This window comes from Ascaphus truei, chromosome 12, assembly GCF_040206685.1.
Source record: "Ascaphus truei isolate aAscTru1 chromosome 12, aAscTru1.hap1, whole genome shotgun sequence".
Taxonomy (NCBI): Eukaryota; Metazoa; Chordata; class Amphibia; order Anura; family Ascaphidae; genus Ascaphus; species Ascaphus truei.
In genome coordinates this window covers 28,426,728-28,451,802 of record NC_134494.1, presented here as the reverse complement: position 1 = coordinate 28,451,802, position 25,075 = coordinate 28,426,728, and the positions used below count along the sequence as shown (strand labels likewise).

At 45.6% G+C, this 25,075-nt stretch overlaps 1 protein-coding gene across 14 annotated transcripts in view; it reads right to left on the bottom strand.

Moving 5' to 3' along the window:
* The window catches only part of TEAD1 (TEA domain transcription factor 1), a 186,837-nt gene that overhangs the window by 121,800 nt on the left and 39,962 nt on the right, over positions 1-25,075 (bottom strand). For all 14 annotated transcript variants that reach the window (XM_075567139.1, XM_075567141.1, XM_075567140.1 and 11 more), the window contains exon 3: positions 2,805-3,058. In XM_075567139.1, the coding sequence (XP_075423254.1) occupies positions 2,805-3,006 (202 nt within the window). In that variant the 5' untranslated portion in view covers positions 3,007-3,058. The remainder of the gene's footprint in view (positions 1-2,804; positions 3,059-25,075) is intronic.

Below are 25,075 nucleotides of genomic sequence, written 5' to 3'. Positions count from 1 at the left end.
GCTACTCCAGTAACTACAGACTGGCCTGCCTTCCTAAAGAGGACTAGAACACTCCTGTGGGGAACAGCTGTTGGTTATTACGGGGTGCAGTGGTGGAAGAAATAGAATCTGGGCTGGTGGCTACCAACCCCGTAATAGTGATTGGATGCCACAAAGTAAAGTATTTTTTGAAATTTTCCCCCCTAACGTGATTTGCTCAAACTCCCCCTATACATGTCAGAGGTGCACACACAGCAGAGCGACGTGCTAATTTGTTCAGAAAGCTCTACCAGCTTTTATTTATCTACGATAAAAACATTAGCTGCATGCGTTGGGCAATCAAAGTCAGCTGGAGAGTCCAGAATGGGAAATAACCAGCAGCCATCTGCCTCTCCCAATGTTGGAAGACAGACTTGAGCTCTCCCACCAGCCATATTCAGATAAAACTTGCGCCTGGAAAAATTGATGGAATATGTTGGATCGACAATATAAACATGATACAATAAAAAGTTGTGTCTAGCATGCACAGATGTTCCTTAATCCTCTTCACAGCCAGAGGGAGCTGCAACACATTGCAGAGTAAGCATTTCTTGTTCACAAAGGGCTTCAGATAAAATTGAAGTGTATCTCTGAGCTGCTGTCAATCTATATTATACCCAACTACAGGTTATACATAAGTCAGTGCACAGAGTTAAAACAGCACCGCCGTTCGCTTGGGTCATATTTAAATAAATGTTATAGGGGGTAGCATTATTTAGACCCATGAGAACCAATGTACTCAAATCCAGGCACACACTGCGGTTTGAAGATACAGTCGTCCAAAAACCGAGGCTCAATTTTAACTTGGTAGACTGATCAAAGACAGATGGAAACACTGCAGTCTGCTGGTGCACGGTAGTTCGTATGCTCAGCTGTATGACAAAGACTGGACTTAAGGTTACTCAATTGTCCACATATCCAAATGTACCGGGAGGGGGATAAAAAAAAAACACATTAAAACCAGTTCATGTCCCAAAGAAAAATCTGTACTGTGATCAGTTGTGAAAGTTTGGATTTTAGATGCATTACAGGTGTCACATGAAGCGGTAATGACAAATCAGACAATCACTAATAAATGTGCCCTGGCTATTAAGGGAAAAGGCTTGCATAAATCCAGGCTTGAAGGAATATAAAACTAAATTATGCAATATAAAACATTGCAACAATTATTATACTGTAATTCCATTATGTTAATGAAAAAATATAAAAAATTAGCAGTGCAAAGCCAAGGGAGCCAGGCAAGGTGATATCCCTATTATCCAACATGTAATATACAAGCTAGGATGATTTTTGTCCTACAACCAGACTGAAATACTGTTTTGGCATTTTATAGCATGCCTATTAAGGTTATAGTAGACCCCTAAATGCTTTGCACCAGATAAACATCAATTTTGCCTTTTTGAGTTTAAATAGTACACCAAGAAGAATCTGTTCCCAATGGCATGTACCACAAAGTAATAATAATAATAATAATTATAAACCATTTCATATAGTGATTTTCTCCCAATGAGACCCAAAGCCCTTTACAATTACACTATAGTGCCAGGTACACAGCACACTACATAAGATTTCTACAGACAGAGTCTCTGCCCCATAGAGCTTACAATAAGGGAGCCGACACCAGAATTGAACCATGTTCACCTGCTTCAAGTTCAAGCTGTTCCTTTTTGTAACTGTGAGACAAGAAAATACTGTTTGCTATGCACAAGGTTCCAGCTCCACTCTCCATATTTTTTAACAGCATTACAGTATGTGCTGGATACCCTCACTTAGCAGCGTAAACTAAAGCTACAATCAAATGAAAGAACACAGCTATAAATCGATATTCCTTACCATTCCTCTTATTGTATACTAATAACTTTGATTAATATAGCACTCCCTCAATTGGACTCAAAGCGCTTTACAATTACAACATATCTCAGCGCACTGAAGTTTACAGACGGTCCCTGCCCAGATGAGCGTACAATCTTATTTGGTGCCTGAGGCACAGGGCTCCTTGTGACCTTGGGAAAGTCACTTTTTCTCCGACCCTGTGAACCGAACCGGGAATTCAAACTCAGTGTCGTTGTTAAAAGTCACTGTCTTTACTCACAGAGCCACCTAATTACACAGGCTAATCCCAGTGCCTTCTATCCCAGTATGGGGAACCAATATTGTAGGGTGGACTTACAATAGTTTTTATTTTTATAGGCTATTCAATGATGGAGCACCATACAACATCTGCACTGCAGTCATAATGGTGTGTGTGTGTGTAGAAGCTACTTCAAAGTAATACATATATATACATATATACATATATATTTATATTTTGGCTGAAAATATTTACAATGATGAAGATTTAAAAAAAAAATTATATTTATAATATTTTCCCGTCAAATAAATATTTAATTGTGGAATTCCGATGTAGTTTACGGTTTCGGGGAAATGCTGATGATAAATCTTTATTTTTTTGCAACGCCATCGTAAAACCTGGTTTACAACTCCTGGATCTTAAACAGATGCCTTCAATTTCTGCAGCACGTTCCCCCTCCGTTAGATGTGATCTAAAAGCTTTGTATTGGGGTTCATATCTATAACATTGTGAAATAAACATTAACGTGGTAGAGAAACTATTGACCAGCTAAGGGCCTTCCCTTTATTAAAACACTAGTTTAACTGGTTAGGTGGGACACCTAACTATTAAACCAAGGTTTTGAGAAGAATCCCTACTGATACAAAGTCTAGTCCTTCATTTATGGAGTATAGACTACAGATGGCAAGATTGCGACTACATCTGGATGACTTACCATACATTTTCCCTTCATCCGATAAGATAATTTTCCTCCTCCCACACGGTGGGTAGATGGCGAGGGCTTCCTGAAAGCTCTGCTCAATGTCTGGGCTCCAGACACCTTCAGCATCATTGTCCATAGGTTTATCTGCCGAATCACTCATCCTTTCGATGTCTTCGGCAGGGCTTTCGCTGCCGCTCCAGCTGCTGGGCTCCATCTTGGCGGTTGGGATTTCCAAGCCGATGCCTGGATGCTGTACAAAGAGAAACCTGAGAGATAGAGAGAGAACACGGGACATTAAAAACACATTATAGCGCCAATACCTTTATTTTATTTCTTTTTAGAGAAACATACACAAAAAACAAGGTCAAAAGTTGAGCACTCCCGTAATGTGCCGACACAATAGTTTTAAATAAATAGTGCGGCCATTTTTTGTACTCCGCACAGAATATTGAAATGTACACGTGTGCACAAACATTCGTTAATCTCATCATTCTGGTGCGATCTACGTGTCAATATATAAAGTGAGAGGTGAAAAATACCACTTAAAAATTTTTTTTACAAATCTGACACCTGCTGTAAGTTGCCAGTAATTTCAAGAATGAAGGGGCTATACAGTTTTCAGCTGCAATGGGTAATGAATAGGCATTTTAATCTCATATACAACAGGCTTTTGAACCCAGTAAATTTCCCTCTCCGTTCGTCTCTCTCACATGCAACACTTGCATTCCCATCAAACAGTTGTGTCTGACAATCACTGTTGAGCGGACAATCAAGTGGAGTTACAAGCATATGTTTCGTGCAGTGTCCCCGTGTGAAAGGAAGCAATCTGCGGACACATGAAGGGAGGAGAGTTTTTAGAGCAGTGGCTCGCCAACCAAGTCGTTTTTTGATCTCTGACCAATTTTAAGCAGCTCACACAACTTCCTCCAGCTGAGAGCCAGACCTGCAGCTTCCTAGGCGATGAAATTGACCACCCGCCTGTTTCTGCTCTTAACCCCTGAGGTGGGTAGTTCATTGCATCATTTTGGAAGAGACAACTTCAAACAAAAAAAAAACAGGATTTTATCCTTCACCACCCGCATGAAAATCGAGAAAAATAATAAATAAAAAGCGGTTGAGAAGCTTAGAATACAGACAGGTTTATTACAGTGCAAAGCATTTGACACTTCCCTCAACAATTTTTTTTCACACACACACACACACACACACACACACACACACACACACACACACACACACACACACACACACACACACACACACACACACACACACACACACACACACACACACACACACACACACACACACACACACACACACACACCTACTATATGGGAATTAATGTTCCAACTCTTTATGGGATTTAACTGTAATTATGTGCATACAGCCTATATTTGTTATCTCTGTTGGCGAATCTCCTTCTCTACCTTATAATGTTGGGCTGTTGTGGTAATGATATGGAACAGCGTCAGTGTAGAATGAAAACTCCGCTTTGAATGGATTAAGCTTTGGGATCACCAGGACAACGCAATGTCATGACGCACACGCTAATTTCTTTGCAACTCCACTCCCAGAAGAAGACCGTTTGTTGAAACGTGTTGGAGTGGGAGTGTTTGGCGGGGGACCCCCCTCTTCTCACCTTTAAGGGACTTTGCACTGTGCTTCTATCGACGATCTTTTGGTTATGTATTATGGACTGTGCCTTATCATGATGTGTGCCTTTTACCTGGACTGATCTCCATTGTGCTTTACCTTTAAAGCTTGCCACAGTAATTCATGGATTTCCAAATTAGACTTTTCATGCTTTTAGCCCTGAAGTGCTAATCTCCAGTATCTGCAGTGCTGTTCTAGTGTGTTTACTGTGTGCTTGTAGCTGTATGTTAACTTGGCATTGTATTTTGTCATCTGCATTTGCTATGTGTATAGGTGCTATTCTCTATCCACTAGATAGTTAATTCATACTACCTCTTTTTTGTTACATCAGCTACTAATTTGTGCTTCATCATGGTCATATTAGTGACGAGGTAAAATCAGTCTTCACCATACCGCCTCCCTGGTGATCAGAGGAGTTTGTTTTGGAGTACCTCCTTCGTTTTAACATTTCTCCCCCTTTTTTATATGTCACATTAATAAATTGTTTATACTTTTCTGGTATACCTGTGTGCTCTCGTTCGGATACTTGTGTGGTATATATTATATTAATATACATTGTGGCTACGCTACTATGAGGTACAGTCTAGACACACTGTGGCACATCCATTTGAGGCGGTAACTTCTGGCATTAGGGGTACAGCACACAGTGTGATGCAAAGCCGGTGGGATTAGGGTCGTGGTGCAGCTGGGACTGGTTCCATTGAAAGGTCACTCACCATTGAATATTCACCATCTAACTCATCTGGTTGATTTGAACCCATGTTCCTGGTTACCTGCCTGTCTGTCCATACACCGGCGTCCATCTGCAGTCACAGATTGTCTCAATCAATTGTGTTTTTTTACCCACCATGCGAGTATAGGGCCTGCTGACTACTCCATGTTTAAATAAAGATTTCTATTTTACAGTATTATGCCATGGAGCTGGTGCTTCTCTTGTGTTTTTTGTAGGTGTTTGTGATCAGGCAAGATCACAGACAGAAGCTTGTCCTCCTCCATACAGACTGTTCTCTGAACTGGACAATCCATCAGTTTTATTCACGTGATTGGTTTTATTATATTATTACGGTTGTATTTGTATTGCACTTTTTCACATTCACTTCATTACTATATATCAGTTACATCATATTCACACTCACACTCAGTAGCGCTACTCTTTGTTTGAGATATAGATATATAGATATTACACATATATACACATATAAAGGGTTAACTGTAAAGGCGATGTCCGAACACTGCATGTCTGTCATTGTCTGTTGTGTGTGCTTCTATATTCATATCTTATACTATATTAGTGAAAGCACTGTATGCCTGCCTGCCTGCCTGCATGCCTGCCTGCCTGCCTGCCTGCCTGGATGTCCGGTGTCCCTAGGGGAAATCTCATTGGTCCCTTGGCCCGCCCCGCACACCTCTCATTGGCCTGAGGCGGAGTGACGGGCCAAAGGACACACAGGGACACACACACACAGGGAACACAGGGACACACACACACAGGGAACACAGGGACACACACACACAGGGGGGGGACACACACACAGACACACAACACACAGACACACACACACACACACACAGTGACAGACACACCACACAGTGACACACACACACACACACACTGTTACAATACATTAGCGGGGCTCACAGTGTTAGCAGCACCCGCGCGCACCTCCTCCTCTCCCCGTGTCTCCCGCGCTTTCACCCCGACCCCCCCCTCCCCCGGCGCCGCTACAGTCAGCGGGACACATACACTATTATTACCCCTTCAGCGCCCCCCCCCCCCCCCCACCCAGTGTCAGCGGCCGTGCGAGACCCCCCCTCTATATCTCCCACCTCTCCCCCCCCCCCACACATATACATGCCCCCCCCTCCCCGCGCTACAACTCACCCCTCCCCGGCGGGGGAACAGCCAGTGGCCAGGCAGGCTGCCTCGCGGCGCCGAGTGCCCAAGATGGCGGCGCCCGGGACACAGCGGGGGAGCGGCCACAACACGCTGCCTCCCGCCTCAGATCCACGTGGGACCTGCCGGACGGGTGAGTGAGCGGCCTTCACCTCCCCTCACCCCCATCACCTCCCCTCACCCCCTTTCACCTCCCCTCACTCCACTTCTCCCTTCCACCCCCCTTCACCTCCCCATTTACCTCCCCCCCTCCACCCCCCCTTCACCTCCCCTCCACCCCCCCCTTCACCTCCCCTCCACCCCCCCCTTCACCTCCCTTCCACCCCCCCCTTCACCTCCCTTCCACCCCTCCCTTCACCTCCCTTCCACCCCCCCCCTTCACCTCCCTTCCACTCCCCCCCCTTCCACTCCCCCCCCTTCACCTCCCCTCCACCTCCCCTCCACCCCCCCTTCACCTCCCCTCCACCCCCCCCTTCACCTCCCCTCCACCCCCCTTCCCACTGCCTCCCCCCCCTTCCCACCGCCTCCCCCCCCTTCCCACCGCCTCCCCCCCCCCTTCCCTCCACCTTCCCACCGCCTCCCCCCCTTCCCACCCGCCCTTCCCACCGCCTCCCCCCTCCCCCCCCTTCCCGCCGCCTCCCAGCCCCCCTTCCCGCCGCCTCCCCCCACCCCTTCCCACCGCCTCCCACCCCCCCTTCCCACCGCCTCCCCCCCCCCTTCCCACTGCCTCCCCCCCCTTCCCACCGCCCCTTCCCCCCCCTGCTCCCCTTCCCCCCCCGCTCCCCTTCCCCCCCCCGCTCCCCTTCCCCCCCTCCGCTCCCCTTCCCCCCCCTCCGCTCCCCTTCCCCCCCTCCGCTCCCCTTCACCCCCCCCTCCGCTCCCCTTTCCACCCCCCCCTCCGCTCCTCTTCCCCCCCCATCACCTCTTTTTCCCCTTTCCCCTCCCACCCCCTCCCACACTTCCACCCCCTCCTCTAACCCTTCCCCCCCTCCTCTAACCCTTCCCCCCCCCTCCTCTAACCCTTCCCCCCCCCTCCTCTAACCCTTCCCCCCCCTCCTCTAACCCTTCCCCCCCCCTCCTCTAACCCTTCCCCCCCCTCCTCTAACCCTTCCCCCCTCCTCTAACCCTTCCCCCCTCCTCTAACCCTTCCCCCCTCCTCTAACCCTACCCCCCTCCTCTAACCCTTCCCCCCTCCTCTAACCCTTCCCCCCTCCTCTAACCCTTCCCCCCTCCTCCACCCCTTGCCCCCCTCCTCCACCCCCTCCTCCCCTTCCCGCCGCCCTTCGCCTTCATGCCCGCCTTACCGCCTCCCCACCCCCGCCTCTGCCTTTCACCCGCCCTTACTCCGGCCGCCTCTGCCTTTCACCCACCGCCTCACAGCTGCTGCACGCACTCAACAGACACCCGCCACACACCTGCCGCCACACACACCTGCTGCCTCCCGCCCCTACGCACCGACATCACTGACCCACCGCCTCACACCCTAGCAGGACCCCCACTCACAGACAGCACTCACAACCCACGCGCCAGCCGCCGCCGCCTCACACCCTTGCAGGACCCCCACTCACAGACAGCACTCACAACCCACGCACCACCCGCCGCCTCACACCCTAGCAGGACCCCCACTCGCACACAGCACTCACAACCCACGCGCCACCCGCCGCCTCACACCCTAGCAGGACCCCCACTCGCACACAGCACTCACAACCCACGCGCCACCCGCCGCCTCACACCCTAGCAGGACACACGACTCAGATTTTTACATCACTTATGCCACCAAAATATACATTGTACTGTGGTGTGGTTACAATAAACCATTTTTATACAACATCGTATTACATTTTCTTCCATCTTTCTTTTCAATATTATTATCCAACCTTTACAACAAACAGTCACCTATTGTTCCACGATTTATAAATAATACTACCTACTGTATTACGCATTTACATCCCGGGCAACGCCGGGTCTCTCAGCTAGTAGCAAATAAAAATGCCACTTGTGGTGCATTCACATGTCTCAGGCAGGTCTGCAACCCCAGTCTTTCCCCATTATCTCTTAGCAAGCAGTGCTTCCACTGCAGCCAGGGATTCTGGGTAATGACATGCAAATGAGAGTAGTATTTTCATACCATTTTTCTACCACCTGCTTTAAAAAAAAATCACGAGCCTTTTATCGGCTTCATCATCATGGAAAAATGAATACCGTGTCAAAATGCTGAAGTGCCGGTCTGTAAACAAGAGGTCTGCATGTGGCACGGATCTATAGCCAATTGCTTATTATTGCTACTATAGGCAGGGGTGGCCAACTCCCGTCCACAAGAGCTACCAAACAGGTCAGGTTTTCAGGAAATCCCTGCTTCAGCACAGGTGTCTGGGCTGAAGCAGGGCTATCCTGAAAACCCGACGGTGGCCCTTGAAGACAGGAGTTGGTCACCCCTGCTAAAAGCATTGTGAAAGCAGCGGTCTGATTTTGTCCAACCCTTTTTTTTGTTGTTTTGTACCAGGCTGGGTATTTACAGCCCTTAGGACCCACTAGTTCCCGCGATATAGACCACTAAAATCAGCACATTCTTGTGCCTTCCAGGGAACTCAAAAAGGGCGGTTTAAATCTCCTGCGTGATGTGGACAGCATGACTTGAGGGTTTTAAAGCAGCATTTCCTCTTTGCAGTAAATAAAATTTACGCAGAAGTTTCTTGCCTTTACGGAAATGCTATTATCTAAGACAGGGGTGCGCAAACGGGCGGGTGGGGGGGGGTGAGATTCTCTGCAGGGGGGGGGGGTGCGGGGTTTACAGAGGCCCCGCGCGGTTCCCAATGGCACTTAAATTAAATGGAAGCGGCGACGGCTTCTGTAAACTGCACTTATTTTGGCTCAGACGGTTTCTGGAGACGCATCGCCGTGGCATGTGACATGACGCCCAGAACGCCGGAGCAGAGGTAAGGGGGGGGGGGCGCGAAGGAGAGGAAGAAGAAGGATTGGCAGCTTAGATCAATGGAGCGCAATCGATCCATTCTCCCGTGATCGATCGGCAAAGATCCCGCTTCCCAGCGCACGCAATATGGCCGCCTATTTCAAGAGAGGTTATGGTCTATTAAAAATCATACAAAAACATTTGAAAAGTGCATAAAGAGTTGGTATTTGTTATTTTTATTTTATTTTTTATATACACACACACACACACACACACACACACACACACACACACACACACACACACACACACACACACACACACACACTTTTGAATGAAATGCTGCTCTAGATAGTAGTGCCAGTATTTCCTGGTAAGCATCTCTGGAAGTAGGGAGCCGAAATTACCACGATTCGGCTCGGAAACCCTGTTCTGGTATAAATCGGGAGGGTGGCGGGGGTTTGTCTTTAGCCGAGAGACCTTGAACACATGGCAGAACTAAGCAATATGATGTGGGTCTCTGTGGCAGCTAATTCTCCATACTAACATGATATTGCTGGCTCAGAAATAACTGCAAGTTACAGACAGACACTAATGAAAAGGTTTGTCGGGGACTGTTTTTGTTAATTTGGAGAAATCCTTCATTTCGTAATGAGCAGAAGCCTCGCAAGCGAGAGGCGAACATGATAGCAGGGTTAAGTAGGACATTGGGATTTTAATTAGCACTGTTCATCTCCCTAGTTCAACAACATCCGAACATAGCTCATTACCACCTTAACTACGGAAGAAGTCTTAGTTTAACGTTCAGTTATTGCAACAAACTGAGGATCTATAAATGTTACAGAGGAACGAGAATTCAGATCAAAGGTTAAAAAAAAAAAACCATGGGACAAAGAAAAATGAAGTGCATTTGTGCATTCATTTTCCCCTCAGAGGAACACACTTTGCACGTTCAAGCTCATTTTGTATAGATTGCAAAGAATCATTTTTATATTAATTAGTCTGATACAATTTATCGCGACCTGCAAATAGTCTGCTGAAATCGACCAACAATTCATTAGGCACAGAATATACCTCCAAGGCCTCATTGGTGTTGACAGGATCAAGCTCGTAAGACCCTTCCAGTCTGAGAATCTTCTTCTGATGACCTAGGCAGCGTCCATAGAGGGGGGGAGCCGCGTTCCTCCGCGCTGACGTTGAGACTCATCTGCGCAATCAGGAGCAATTGCATGAACTAGCAGACGAGCCAGCGTGCGCGATCGGGAGGCGGGGCACTGACTTCACTGGGTCAATAGCCCGAGAAGCGCTGACGTCAACGTCACGGCGGCTTCGCTCTGATTGAAGGTTTTCGGCCGACAGCGCACTCAGAAACAGGTTCTGCTGTCGGTGGAAAATCCCTGCGCCTCAGCACGCCTGTGGACGCTCGCGGCAGCCCCCTCTCAAGACATCCTCATTGAGGGTGACGGGGCTCATCGCGGAGTGTCCGCACGGCTCAGCGCTGACTGTCCTTCCATGGACTTAATTGGCACCTCTGAAAAACGGGAATTCTCTATACCAAACCATATTGTATGGCCCAGGGGGGTCTTGAGATTTTCTAAGGCGGGTGCGCGGTTGCAGAGCCCCCGCGCTTCTCTCCCAGGCATATAAATTAAATGCCGGGGAGGCGCGAGGCCTCTGCAACTTCACTTACCTGCTCTCAGCCTGCTCATCCCTGACGCGTCGTCATGACACAGCGGCGTCAAATGACCCCAAGGGGTCAAATGGCAACGCGTCACATGATGTTGTGATGTCATATGACGCAAGGAGCCCGAGACAGGTAAGGAGGGGGGGTGTAGGCAAGGGGGAGCGGAGACAGGGTGGGCACGAACTTAAAAGTTTGCGCACCCCTGATATAGTGCATAGTTACAGCATTCTTCTTACAGGCTACATTTGTTACAGCTTGTGATACAATTTCACAGAGAAGCAGAATAGGTCACATTTCTTCTTCAGTAGTAAAGTACACATCTGTACAAGACATTTGCGGGCCCTCAATAGCTAGTCTGTAATATCCAAGTCTCTTCTACTGCACTGAAGAAGACTTGTAACGTCCATCAAGCTTGTTACAACTAGATCTAGAACGACTTATTGTGCGTCCATGAAAAGGAATCAGACCCTACAACCAAGCTGTTTTATGTTCGAACTTATTTTTAGGCTTTATAAAGTATTCAAATCGAAAGGTTATAGTGATTTCCAGGACGCAATGAACATGACGGACGCATCTTATCCAAAGTAGTTTCCTGCCTCTCTAGTCTTTGGAGACCATAAACCGGACAATTTTGTAGCATTTTCTACATAGGACTACGGCTGCGCTTATAGCGCCGGCACGCTGCGGTCGCTGGAAAAATCAAATTGACTTGACTTCCAGTGATCGCGACGTTTGTTTTGCCGCGCCGTCGCCGGCACTGTAAGCGCAGCCTTATTTGCATAATGCAGAGCCAATTGCAATTAAAATAATAAAACAAACCAATGTACACGGTTCGGCATTTGGGGATACCTGCCCTGCTTTCTGAAAATAATTACCATGCTGGTATAAAATCAAATAAATAATTTGGGATGGGTTCAGCTGCTTTTTATCGACACATTCATCAAAATTAAAATCCACCTGCCGCTCACCAATGACTGCAATGTGTTCAGTGAAATGTGGAAATCACGAAAATGTTAACGTTCTTGCGCTCATTCTCACAATGCTCCAGTTATACAATAGTAACGGTATATGCTTCTTTTCTTTTTTTAATACACAGGTCTAAAAGTTCACGACATTTCTACAGCGATATGTAGAAACATGCAACATTTTAAGGGATGTGCAAATACACCATTGGCACTTGGAGTGTTTTAGAATACATACCAGAGAGGCACTCTGGATACAGAGTAATATTATTGGACAGGTTTCTTTAGTTTAAACGTAGATAAATAAGCATCTGCGAATGTCTGACAAACACTGTGCTCATTCCAATAAATATGGGGCGCCTTCTGTGTTTATTGTAACACTTTTCTTAGTATCTAGACAATGCAGCAGAAGGATAGAGAGAGAAATACAAAATCGGTGCCATGGTTTTTAACCCATTCCATCTTTGAAACATGAGAAATGTTTGAAGTACCTACAAATGATTTCAAAGCACAGCGGAAAGGCAGCAGCACATCACCCTTTTCGCTTTTGTTAGCATATAATAAAAAAAAAAGTTCTAAGTGAATATTAGATATGTTTTTTTTGTTTTGTTTTTTAAGAAAAATGGGAAGCAGTCATGGGCATGAAATACACACTTTAAAACCAGGGGGGTTGGGGGGGGGGGGAAGAGATATTTGATTACCCTTGACCTAAATATTTATAAAGTACTGTATACAAAATCTTGAACTGTTATTATATAAGTGCACCAACCATTAGCCCAGAGAATGAGAGGGGGAAAGGGGGGTTGGGGGAAGGAAGGAAAAAATAAATTAATTAATGGAAAAAAACTTGACAGGGTTTTGTTAGTTATCTTTGTATGGTCTTACACCCATTCAAAAATTACAAAAGCTAATTTTCATAAAGTCTACAAATACCGGAGCTACTTATAGTATGACTCAACCGTATACAAAGTGTAGTATAATGATTTTCCAGGTAGTTAAAGCCGCATAATTAATCTACTTTTTTTTTTTTTTTCCCACTACCTACTTCCTTAGTAATAATGAATACGCTTGATGGTGAAGGTGTATTTTTATGCTATAAAAAAGGAAAAGAAAGATCGCAGTGGCAATAATATCCAACACGAAACTCGAGCAGATTCAGGCCTTCCTGCTACAGACAGGCCGCTTGGTCCTGAAAAATATATTTTTGTACCAAAAACAGCAATGTCTGCCCCTTAAACTAGACCATTATACTGATGAAACGTTAATGGAAAAATCATTGGGAAGGTTCGCTGCAATACGCAGCAACAGCACAAGAAACAAAAATGACTTCTCAAATACCACAATACTACAGTTCAGGTTCCCATACCCTTCAGCTGTACCTATTTCTGCCCGTGTGCCAGAGCCGTTTACTGGTATAATGCCCATCTCCTATTGGTTGAAGCACAGAACCTCCAGTTAATAACAGGAGAATAAAGGAGCACTCATGGTGACACTTTTTTTTTTTTTTTAATACAGGATTGAAGCAGGGCATCTCTGGAGCTCAACAGCATCGGTTTCAGTTCCGGGGACCCCCTGCATCTCGAGATACTTCCCTCCGTAGGGGGTGCCGGTATCTCTGTGCAGTTTTAAACCTTCCGCGTCGCGTGGGCCAATAGGAAGACACAAAGAATGGCGTTGTGGCTTCATATTAGCTCGCAGGACATGGGAATTTTAAACCGCCATATTGTGAACCCAGCCAGGGCTCCTACCGACAGCACCCAAGGAGGGAAATATCTCGGAAAGCAGGGGGTCTCTAGAGCGGAAATCAATGCGGTTCAGCTGGAGACCCCCTGCTTCGAACATTTATTAAAAACACACAAGGCGGCCCGCAGTGCCTCTAAAATATCAATGGCCGATTTTGACAAATGATCAAATGAGGTCATCACTACTTTCGTATTATGTAGTGTATACAGATAAATCAATAAATACACAGGTCTTATTGGGAAATTAATGCTGCGTGTAATAAATTGCATATGTTATGGAGCCTTCAAATAAAAATACCACGTGTAAGCACATTCGCATACCTCAGACAGGTCTGCAACCATGTCTTTGCATACAATGCATCCACTGCAGCCAGGGATTATGGGTAATGACATGCAAATAAGCACTCAGTGTGTCTTCATAGGAAGTGCTTGCTTGCAAGCTCCTGTATTCTACAATTGGGGTGCACATACTGTGGGGTCCAGGGGGGGCGGCACTTAGAGGCCCCAGTACTCTTCCCAAAGGCATTTAAATTAAATGCCGGGGGTGCAGCGAAGGCCTTTGTAAGGCCTTGCCCCCGCTGCCTACTACAGCGTCCGCACGGACAAGAGCCCTCCCCGCAATGGCGCCGGGCCCGCTGCTAGGGGGGGCCGCAGCGCTCGGGCGAGAGCTGCTCCTGCTCTCAATAGAATTGAGAGCAGGACTCGCGTCGAGCGATCAGGCACGCCCCCCGGCAGTTCAGCCAATGAGGGCGAACCTGCCGGTTGACGTCATGGCCGCGCCCCCGTCACTCCCCCGCCACGCCCCCCCCCCCGGTCTCTCCTCCTGCAGTGAGCTGCAGACCGGGGAATCGGCTGAACGTGCCGCCAATATCGCGGGCGCGCGTTACAGCGGCGTGACCGGGGCCTTAGCCTAAGGTCCTTTACCTTGGCTCAGATGGCTCTGTGGTGTCAAATGATGCCGCCGGGTCACGTGATGCCAGGGGGGGGAGAGCCATCAGTGGGGCGCAGGAAAGAAAGATTGCGCACCCATGTCCTACAATGACAGAAGAACTCAAGTGACCTATTTTCATTTGCCCAATGTTGGCGGGTCTGGACAATACTCATTACCATAATATACTCGTTATCTTATAGTATATTTTACACACCCTCCCTGAAAGAGACGAGCAACGCTTGTGTATGTGTTAAATCTCTAAGGCTGCGCTTATAGTGCCGGCGATGGCTTTGCCGCGTCAAAACAAATGCATTGTCGCCGTCGTGTGCGCTTATAGTAAGCGCGGCGCGACGGAGCGACAGCTTGGTCGGGATCGCTGGAAGTCATCTCAATTTTATTTTTCCAGCAACCGTAGGCTGACGTCACCATCACCGTCGCTTGCACTATAAGCGCAGCCATAGTACATAGTGCATAGAGACTTCAGCCGTGCGGAGGCGCGCAGAGGCTGAGGGAAAGCGAGTGCTTTCCCTGGCCTTAGTTCGCGTGCCGTCCGGGGGCGAGCCAGTGACGTCACGGAGCTGGTTCGCCCTCATTGGGCGAACCACTCACGTGACTGGCCCTGCGCTCCCGTGAGCGCTTAAACTAAACAAAATTTGTCGTCTACGCTTCCGCACACCTGCGGAAGCATGCGCGAGCCCCCGCTAAAGCCGCTCATTGCGGTTGCAGGGGCTCACTGCCAAGCGTGAGCGTTGACCATGCCCGCGGCCTTACTCGTGAGATTCATACATTGCAGCACTCACTTTCTGGCAGATAAAAGAAGTTTTATTCTTCAAATTTACCTTACAAGTTATTTTGAAACAGACATATGGTATTTACATCATGGTGACATGCGTCCTCCTAGATGCTTTCGTATCAGTTTTTTTCCTTCTTTGGCGACTCCCTAACCTTGCTCTTGACCAGTTTCTTACACACAAATTATATTATACGTAGGCCTATCCTATTCTAAGGGTATTTCTTTACAAGTACCTAACAAGATCTTTTGCCTACCTGACATTTTATGAATATCTTCTTACATACAAGGAATTTAACCTTTTACTCTAAAAGAGTCATCTTCCAGAGAGCCAACTCGGCAGCTGTCAGATAATCTCTTCAAACATACACTATTTTTGGGACGGGGAGGGAAGGCTACAATAGAATAGGAATTCTTACAGTATGGTAATCTATGCTTTACACACGTGTCGTTTAGAAAAGAAAGAAAAGCTGCGGAAGCGTATCATTTGAAATGACAAATGGTCCGTAACATACCTAACCTTTTCACATTTCAATATGTACTGTTTAAATAACGAAACAAAACCAACATATGCTCACGTGTGGCTGGCGACTGAAGATTCTTCAAGCATCTTTATTTAGACTACGATCTCTTTAGACGGGATCATGTGCAGCCTTTTTAATCTAGCCGAGCATACAAGAAAATACGTGCTAAAATATTTGGTTCCAGAGAAAATTACCTTATCATTTGCTGGGGGGAGAAAGCACATTAAAATTCAGATTTCATAGCAACTGTTGGGCTCTGAAAAAACCCCAACAAATTCGGAAGAAAGAAATATGATGGATGGGGGTTACTGCTTTAATGTGTATAAACGCCTCAGACAAGATATTAACAACTAAACTCCTGGTCATAAATATTTACAACAACAACAACAAAAAGACAATATACGGCAGTAATTGCAATTAACTAATTGTGCAATGTGTTTGCACAAGTCATCTCCAAAAATCGCCAGAAGGTCTTGCATCAGGAAGACAGACGTTTAAATATTGGCCGACAATCTGTTTTAACTTTACAACATTGTGTAATACCACGGGTTTGTATTAACCATATATCTGCCGTAAGAATGTGCGCCGCTGCTTACATGCCATGGCATTTTGCCACGACATCGCAGTCCTGATTATGGTGTCGGGAGACGAACAATATTAAAGCAAACAGAAACTGAAGGAAACCTGATGCATACAACAAATAGAACAGTGATGCAAAGGGAAGCCAAGTCGGTTGCAGACTCCCATTTCACACTTATTGTACCGTTTGTTTTTCTTTCAGATCACTGTGCTCTTCTTGCTTTCCCACACATTAGCACTCAGTCAATAGCCATAAATCAGTTTCAGAAGGAAGGCCGAGGTAATATAAAATGCACATAGTACATACCTTAATGAGCCGAGTAACTCTTGCAGTCCACCAACACTTATTTGAGGTACCACATTGGCACACCAGACTATGGGGCCTGGGTCAAGGCAAACGTGGAGCGAATCTGGGGCAAAATAACTGCATCATGTGCATCCCCCAAAAAAAGTCCCATTGAAATAAACAGGATTTTTTTTCTTGGATGTATCTTGTGCCCTGTGCCTCAGAAAGGTACCTCTTTGACTTCATATACATAGACCCCTGTGTTTGTGGCCAGTTCTACTGTATTACTCTGTAACCAACAAAAACAACATTGCCCCATTATAATATTAATCTTTGGGTTAGTGGATATGTGGGGAAAGTAGTGGGGATTTAGCATCAATTCATTGAAGGGGTTAGAATTGATTCTTTAGGTGTACAAAAGCTTTCACATTCTGATCCTTTCACAAGGAGTTCCAGTATTATCGACCATGCCATGGGCTGTGGCCACAAACCATGTTAGTACAGTACTGTATTGGCATAACTAGCACATTAAGATGCAATATAGCCTTTTCCAGAGACCACCTCTTATTTTAAAACAATAAATTGTTGTGGGGTGGGGGGTGTGGGGGGGGGTAGTATATGAATTTCTACCATAGCAACAGAAGTGTGGCACCAACTGTGTTAGATCTTGAATCTACAGAAAACGACATCTGAACCTTTGACTATCACCAAGAAAATAACCTGTATATTTTGTATTTGCTTTCTTTAAGTGCCAACCTCCTGGTTTGTTTTCGTGTGTGTGTGTGTGTGTGTGTGTGTGTGTGTGTGTGTGTGTGTGTGTGTGTGTGTGTGTGTGTGTGTGTTTCCATGAGCACAATAGCTAGATAACACCCTTGTCATTATTCAATTGTTGTTATAATGTATTTCCTTCTTTGGTTTTACGCCACGTTATGGATTAAGCAAAGTTCTGGAATGTATCCACCAAATGCATTAACCCTGCAGGAAAGCAAAAAAATAACTACCATTCTAAACAAGAACAACAATGAAACAATGATTTCCTTATACTTCCATTGTTGCCGGTAGCTGCTTTCAGACACAATATATACATCTATAAAAAAAATAAAAAAAATAAAGAAATCAACTTTGGAAGCCCTCATATTCAATTTAACTAAAAGATAATAACACTGTGCTTAGGGATAAATTGGAATGAAGTCAAGGAACAATAATTTGGGCACCAATTAATTTGCAAATGCCTTGGTAAAGCTCTTGAGGAAAAACCTTTAAAGAACCTCAACGCAGCGGTCATTTCATGAGAAGGACCTGTTCATTTCCTTAAGAACCCTACACATATTAGCCGCTCCGGTGTGGGCAGAGGTCTGACATGCAGCGGATCATTGCAGGCGGTAACCATTGGCAGCGCTACAGGGCAGATTTATTATTATTATTATTCATTTAAGTATACAATTGTGGGCCTTCCAACGAACAACCTTATCTCGTTAGCATCCTGTTCACATACTTTACTGTCGATGCGCCATTGATTTGCTTTCTTTAAAAATCGGAGAAAACAAAAACAGATGTGAAATATTTGTGGGGGGGGGGGGGCTTGAAGATTGTGTATTTTCTACATTATGGACAAAATAAGGATCTGGTGAATTAAAAAAAAGAAAAGAAAAAAAGAACAAAAAGTGACAAAACCCCTCCACCATACAGTGAACAGCAAATAAAGATATCACTTGTGAGCACGTTCACGTCTCAGACAGGTCTGCAACACTGCTTTTTACCATTATCTTGGCAAACTCTTCCACTGCAGCTAAGGAGTCTGGGAAATGCCATGCAAATGAGCACTCCATGCGGCACTTTTTGCTTCTTGTACATTTTAACAAGGACCCCCTTTAAAGGGGCCGTCTTTGCGCCTGCCTTTTTTTAAATTTATTTATTTATTTTTTTAAATAGGTTTGAAGCAGGGGGTCCCCTGAGCTGAACCACGCGCTTCCCGAGACACTGGCACCCCATAAGGAAGTACATCTCTCTGTAGTTTAAATATCTCGGTAAAGCGGCCCAATAGGAAGCCACAAGGGATGATGTCATGTCTTATTGGCGCACAGGACTTTTAAAAAAAATCTCCATAATCAATGAGGTTCAGTTACGCAGACCCCTTGCTTCAAACCTTTTTTTTAATTTTTATTTATTTTTTATAACAGAAGCATAGCGGTTAGTGCTCCATTAAGCTTATGCCTGCTGTCTTACATAGCTATTTCAGTACAGCCTGTTAAAGAAATGCATATGTGGTCTCAAACACACCTTAAATAAGTCAGACGGGTTAAAAAAAGTGACAAAAAAAAACAAAAAACTCTCCACCCTATAGCATACAGCAAATGAAAAAAATAAAAAAATAAAAATAATCACTTGACTTATGTCTTAGACAGGTCTGCAACCCTGATTTACACCGTTCTCCTAGCATTCAGGGCTTCCACTGGAGCAAGGAATTCTGGGAAATGACATGCAATGAGCACAGTGTGTCACCTTAGGCTTCAAACCCATTTTGACCGATAACGGTGAAAAGGAGAGTTGCAGACATGTCAGATGTGAATGTGCTCTGTCAGAGACATGAGTAGAGGTACAACCAGGGAGACAGGTGTGGGGGAAACGAAACCATGGCTTTATTCAGCCCACCCTTTAAACAATGCAGTACAGTAGGGTCCTGCTTTACGGCGTTCCGCTCATACGGCTTTTCCCAATGTATACCCATATTCATTAGGTTCGGCGCTTGTTCCGTTTTTTTCCAGCATGTTGTGCACAGCAGCAAAGTATCCGGCTGTCACTAAACAACAGTTTTAGCGCGTGCGCAACTCCTTGTCAGATGCCATTTGTCAGCGAAATCTCTGTTTTCAAAAGGTACAATACAGTACAGTAGGGCCCCGCTTTACGGCGGCGGCCTGGAACGGAATCCGCCATATGAGCACGGCCCTCCTGTAACACAAAATAAATTAACAGCCTATCCCTTTGTAAGGGCCAACTCACTTCCCCAGTACTTATCTGCAGGGCTGGGAGGAAAAGCTTCTTACCAACCTATGAACCCAAAGTCTAAAGAGGTACCTGTAAGCTAGGGCTCTGTGTGTCAGGCTCTGAGTCTGGGTCCGTTGAGGGGCCAGCCTCTGACGAGTTCCCTGCACCCTGGAATCTCTTCCCTGGTCCCTGGTGTCTTGCTGGCTCAAGAGATCTCCTGCAGTTCCAGCAGGAGGAGGCTTTTCAACCTGCCTGATTAGCCAGGTGGAGACTAGTTAATTGACTTTGGTTGCAATTAACCAGCTCCCTGCTGGATTTCTCATATCACTAGAGGCTTTCTATTGAAGCCTAATTTTGACAGGGTTTAGTCCATGTTACATGTTCAAAAGTGATTTTTTAATTTGCCATATGTGGTCTATATGGGAGGTACTCTCTGCCCCCCACTTCAGTACAATACCCATCAACCAACCTTTCGAGGCCCCCTAAGACCATATGGTTGGTGGTGATGGGCTGTAATGCGAGGTTCCCACAGCAGCACCCGTCAGTCTCCTTCCCAAGGTTTTCAGTGTGCATCAGTAACAGGAATTGTGCGGATGTTTCACCGAGCATGTTGACTCATACTGGGTAATTATTTTCCCCCAAATAATTTGCCAGTAATACATTAGTAGAAATATCAATTATTCCCACCTCCCGCACACCCGGGCCAGCACCCCAATCCGAGTAAGCCTTTGCCACAGGCAAAAATAGTGGCAGCCTCGTCTCCCACCCCAGGAATGATTTCTTCAGGACCCCCCACTCCGGGCCACACCAGGATAACTGTAGCACCCGAGTCCCTAAGTCCCTGGCTGTAAGTGGCCACCTCAATTTCCTGCAACCCAGATACCACATAGGCACCAGAGTGATACTGTCAAGCTGCAGGCTTTCCTGAGCAGGCAGTACTGATATGTCCGTTTGTGGCAGGAAAAGCACCGGCAGGTAGCCTTCTGCCCCGGGGGCAAACTGTCTCCCCAGAGGAGGTTTTGGGGTCTCTTCGGCTCAAACCCCTTTCCACACTTGGACCCTTTTAAACTGCTGGTGACCTGTTAGCCATGTAAGCATCTGCAAGGTTTCCAGCCTCCGTGGCTGATTTAAGACTCCTAGCCATCACCCATTCTTCCAATTCAGGTGGGCACAGGGTTAAAAATGGCTCCTGAATTAGGACATCCAGGTGCCATTCACAGCTTTCGGTATGCAGCCCCCCAATCCAATGCTTGCACCAAGTGGTATTTTTGTTTTGTTTAACATTATGCAGCAATTCCTATGATGCTGCATTAATTATTTTACGTATTACAGGCTGTTGATTTCCTGCTTGCCAAAGTAAATTCCAAGCAGAACCCGGCGCAAATTATCTTCCAAAGGAGTGACCATCTCTAATATTTCCAATGAGTTATAACCAAGAGGAGAAGTTCCCTCACAGCTCGTTAATTTCAGACCCGGGGAAGAACCACTGGCAGATTTCAAACACAATTGCGTTTCCCCCCGTAGTGGACGAACAGGGGTGCAACATTCAGGGATAAATATTCCAAAAACCAGGGGGTCTGCGAGAGATGAAAATAGAATTTTCCGCTCCGGGGACCCCCTACTTCCTAATCACGTAAAAAAAATATGGAGGAGCAAAAAAATATGGAGGGGCAAAAAAATAACTATACCAAAAAACAAAGAGCACAAAAGAAACTCATTTATTTTTTAGTGCATGTACAAGCGACATTAAACAGAAGGGTTAATTGTATTAAACCCCTTTGGCTGAATAAAGGTTACATTAAATTATAGGCTAAACACTGACATACCGAATAATTAAAAACCCCCACAGGAGGAAGCACCTGCACTAAAACATTTTCAATAATGATGTTTTTTTCTTCATAGTTTCTAGTGAAAAGAGTAGAACTCTGTGCCACATATGTTCTTGGTCATGTGATTACCGTGGTCACATGACTGAATTTCTCCCATCAAACTTTAAAAATAAAATATTTGGATCAAGCAATTGACTATCTATTCCCCTTAAAGAGTAAGGTTGAGCACCACTAATACTGGACTTCTATTTAAAACGTGGTCATGTTGGAAAGAAAGGTCTACTATCCTTTGGGAACAAAAAAACTCCCTATATAAATAAGATTGTGCCTTGGCCAATAAATGGTTGGAGTTTCATGCAGCTTTGACATTTTTACAGAACAAATGTAAACTAAGAAACAGATTTAAATAGCGTGTAAGTTGTTTATCACATACAAATACAAGGTCAGAAGGTCCCTGCACAACAGGGGATCTTACAATGTATGAAACACAACAAAGGTTAGAAACAGATTAGTATTCCTGGTCTTTTAAGCAGCCATGGATAAGAAAAATAATAATAAATGTAGACTAGTTAAAGAAACAGCTCGTCTTGGACCCACTAACACTAGATATATAGTATTGGTTTTGGCACAGGGGCAAGCTTTGGGACCTTGACTGCCCCGGTTCCCAGATGATTATTACTGGGTGGGGTCCAATCCAGAAGCCTGGACCCCCTCACCCCGCCCCCCACGCAGCAGCTCCATCAAGCTTCATCAGCCACGGTTCCAGAGACAGTAAGTCCTGCAACATCTGCGTCTCCCCAAAAGGCAGACATCTGGAAGGGTTACCCCAAGAGCTGCTCTCCTCAGCAAAGAACCAACAAAGAACCAAGGGTTAACATCTGGGATTGCTTGCTGCTATATGTTTCATCAGCCCCACCATCTGCAATGTTAATGATGGTTTTCATTAAGAATCCCTTCAGTCTACAGCTGCGTTGCCCTCTTTGGCAGTAGCCAAAGGGTGTCAGCAGTTTGCTGCCATTTGTTGCTCTTACAACTGCTCTGTTACTGGGTTAGTTAAAGGCCAACACATTGCAGACCTATCGTACCTCTTGAAACACAATTTTAACATGGTCGGTGACTGTTACATACGCCCATAATTGAACATTATCTCCAACTGTCCATGAAAGGTCTGTAAATAGAAATTATTACCACTGTTCATTTAATGCAACCATGCATCAGAACTCTGTGCCCAGGTCATACTTGAAAACGAGGTAATTCAACGTATTACTTCCTGGTAAAGCATTTTATAAATAAATACATCTGTATATATATACTGTCCCGGCCTGCTTTATTCTAAAGCTTTCCGGGTTAAATGCGGGGCTTTTCTCCGATTTGAATTGAGTTTCCCGCACGGCGGCCGCTTCAACAGATAAGCGCTAATGGCGCTTATCATTGAAAGCGCCCGAGGCGCGGGAAACCGGCCAAAAAGAGCTGAGCGCCGACCGCGGGTTAAAAATTCCCGCGGGGGCAGCCGCTTTAGAGTAAAGGCGGCCGCCACTGTAGACATATAAATGTGCTCATATGTAGTAGTTTTATTTGCTATATACTCTATTGAGGCTGTGTGTTCCTTTTGTACTCCCCTTGACACCTGGTCTGTGACCACTACCAGCTTCACATTGCAAGGTTAGTAGCGGTTCTCACACGGGTGAGACAGCTGACCGAGTAGGTTTTGCGGACCATGCACTTTAACACAGGCGGTACTATAAGCAGGCATAAGTTTATAGGGATCCATGCAGAAATGGAAAAGAAGCCAAGTGACACACTTTGTGCTCATTTACATGTTATTACCCAGAGTCCCTAGCTGTTGTGAAAGCATTGTATGTGTGATTATGGAGAATGGAAAGTTCTAATAGTTGCATACATTAAATTATAATCTACAGAGCTTTTCAAACCTCACAAGTATCTTCAAGATTACATTTGAAGAAACCGGGGGTGATTCCCAAGCTCTGTACACTAGAATTTATTCTATGAAGAACTCATGTTGATCCCAGTAATAGGTGTCAACCTACAAATCTACAAAGTTACATTATTTATTCATATTTTTTTAAGGAAGCATCATTTTAAAGTCACAAACGTCATGCGTACCGAGAAAGAAAAAAAGAAAAAACACAACATTCATTGGGTTATTTAAAAAAAACCTGTAAAAACAGACAAATGACCACATAAAAAAAAAAAAAATAATAATCGCTATGCGTTGCACAGAAGAACAGCAGCATGTTAGTGCGTCTCCGTGCACCAATGTTAAACCCTCCTTGCTCGGTTCTAAAGGAGTTTATAGAGTTGGATATATACTGTACATGGCTGTGCTCACTCTCTCTTACCCATTAAGGGTGCTGGGTCAGTGCAGCCTGGGCATGGAGACACAGATGGAATAGTGACGGGCGCCACAAGCTTTTATGGTACAAACAAGAGCTTTATTCACAACGGTTTATAATGCTCGCCATAAAAAAAGACAAACTTCACTTCAGACATCAACTGGTGTCAAACAATATGGTTACTCTGTGCTTCTTCCCTGGTTGCTACACTGGGGAGGTACTAATGCTTGTTTCCATTAGTATTTGGATAGATTGGCAATCTCCTGCATATCATCAATACTGCCCCATCTCAGGGGGGGGGGGGGGGAGGGCAGACACTGCTCTCTGGGATCAGTATTCTGTTACTGTATACAGCATATCTAGTTCATACATTTTGGATGGGGAGATTACAAAGGGCCATTGTGGTGGGACCTATCCATTTATGCTCCAGAGCTACTACTCTGAGAACTCCTGCTAAGCACGTGTGTACTCTTCCTGCATGAGAACAATCTTGGGCTATTGCTATGGGTGCGAACTACATAGGGCACGTTCCTTAACTGAAAACAATAAATGGTGACAGGACATTCTTAATACCCATAACTATACACAGGACTCATAGTGAGGCCCTCTACCTGAACTCTGAGGAACCCACTTCTAGAACATTGAGTGGAGCTACATATACCCATCTATCTCCTTATGGTGACATCACTGGTCACTAGACATCCTACATCACATGGTGGGGCGGGGCTATGCCACAGTGATCCCACCCGGTTAACCCATTGAGGCTATTAATCCCTTACACCAATTAGTAGTCCCCAGCAGGGGGGGTCCACACAATTAGTTGCATTCTTTTTCTTACATACAGTGGCAAAAAAAGGTTTGTGAAACCCAGTCATGTATGGCCCACCTGAGAGCACGTGACCTGCATACGGGACAAGGGTTAATACTCACGCTCGCAAGCGCTCCCACTTTTCACCTCCGCAGAGGTCCCTCATATGGACAATATCTCCTTTACAGGACAAGGGTTAATACACAGCCCGCAAGCTGCCCCACTTCACCTTCGCAAAGGTTCCTCAAATGAGTTAACATCTCCCCTAAATCTGTCCGACTATACCACCGTCACGAACAGCACACAAGTGGGCACATGACTTCGATTTGCAAACCAAGGTTAATACAC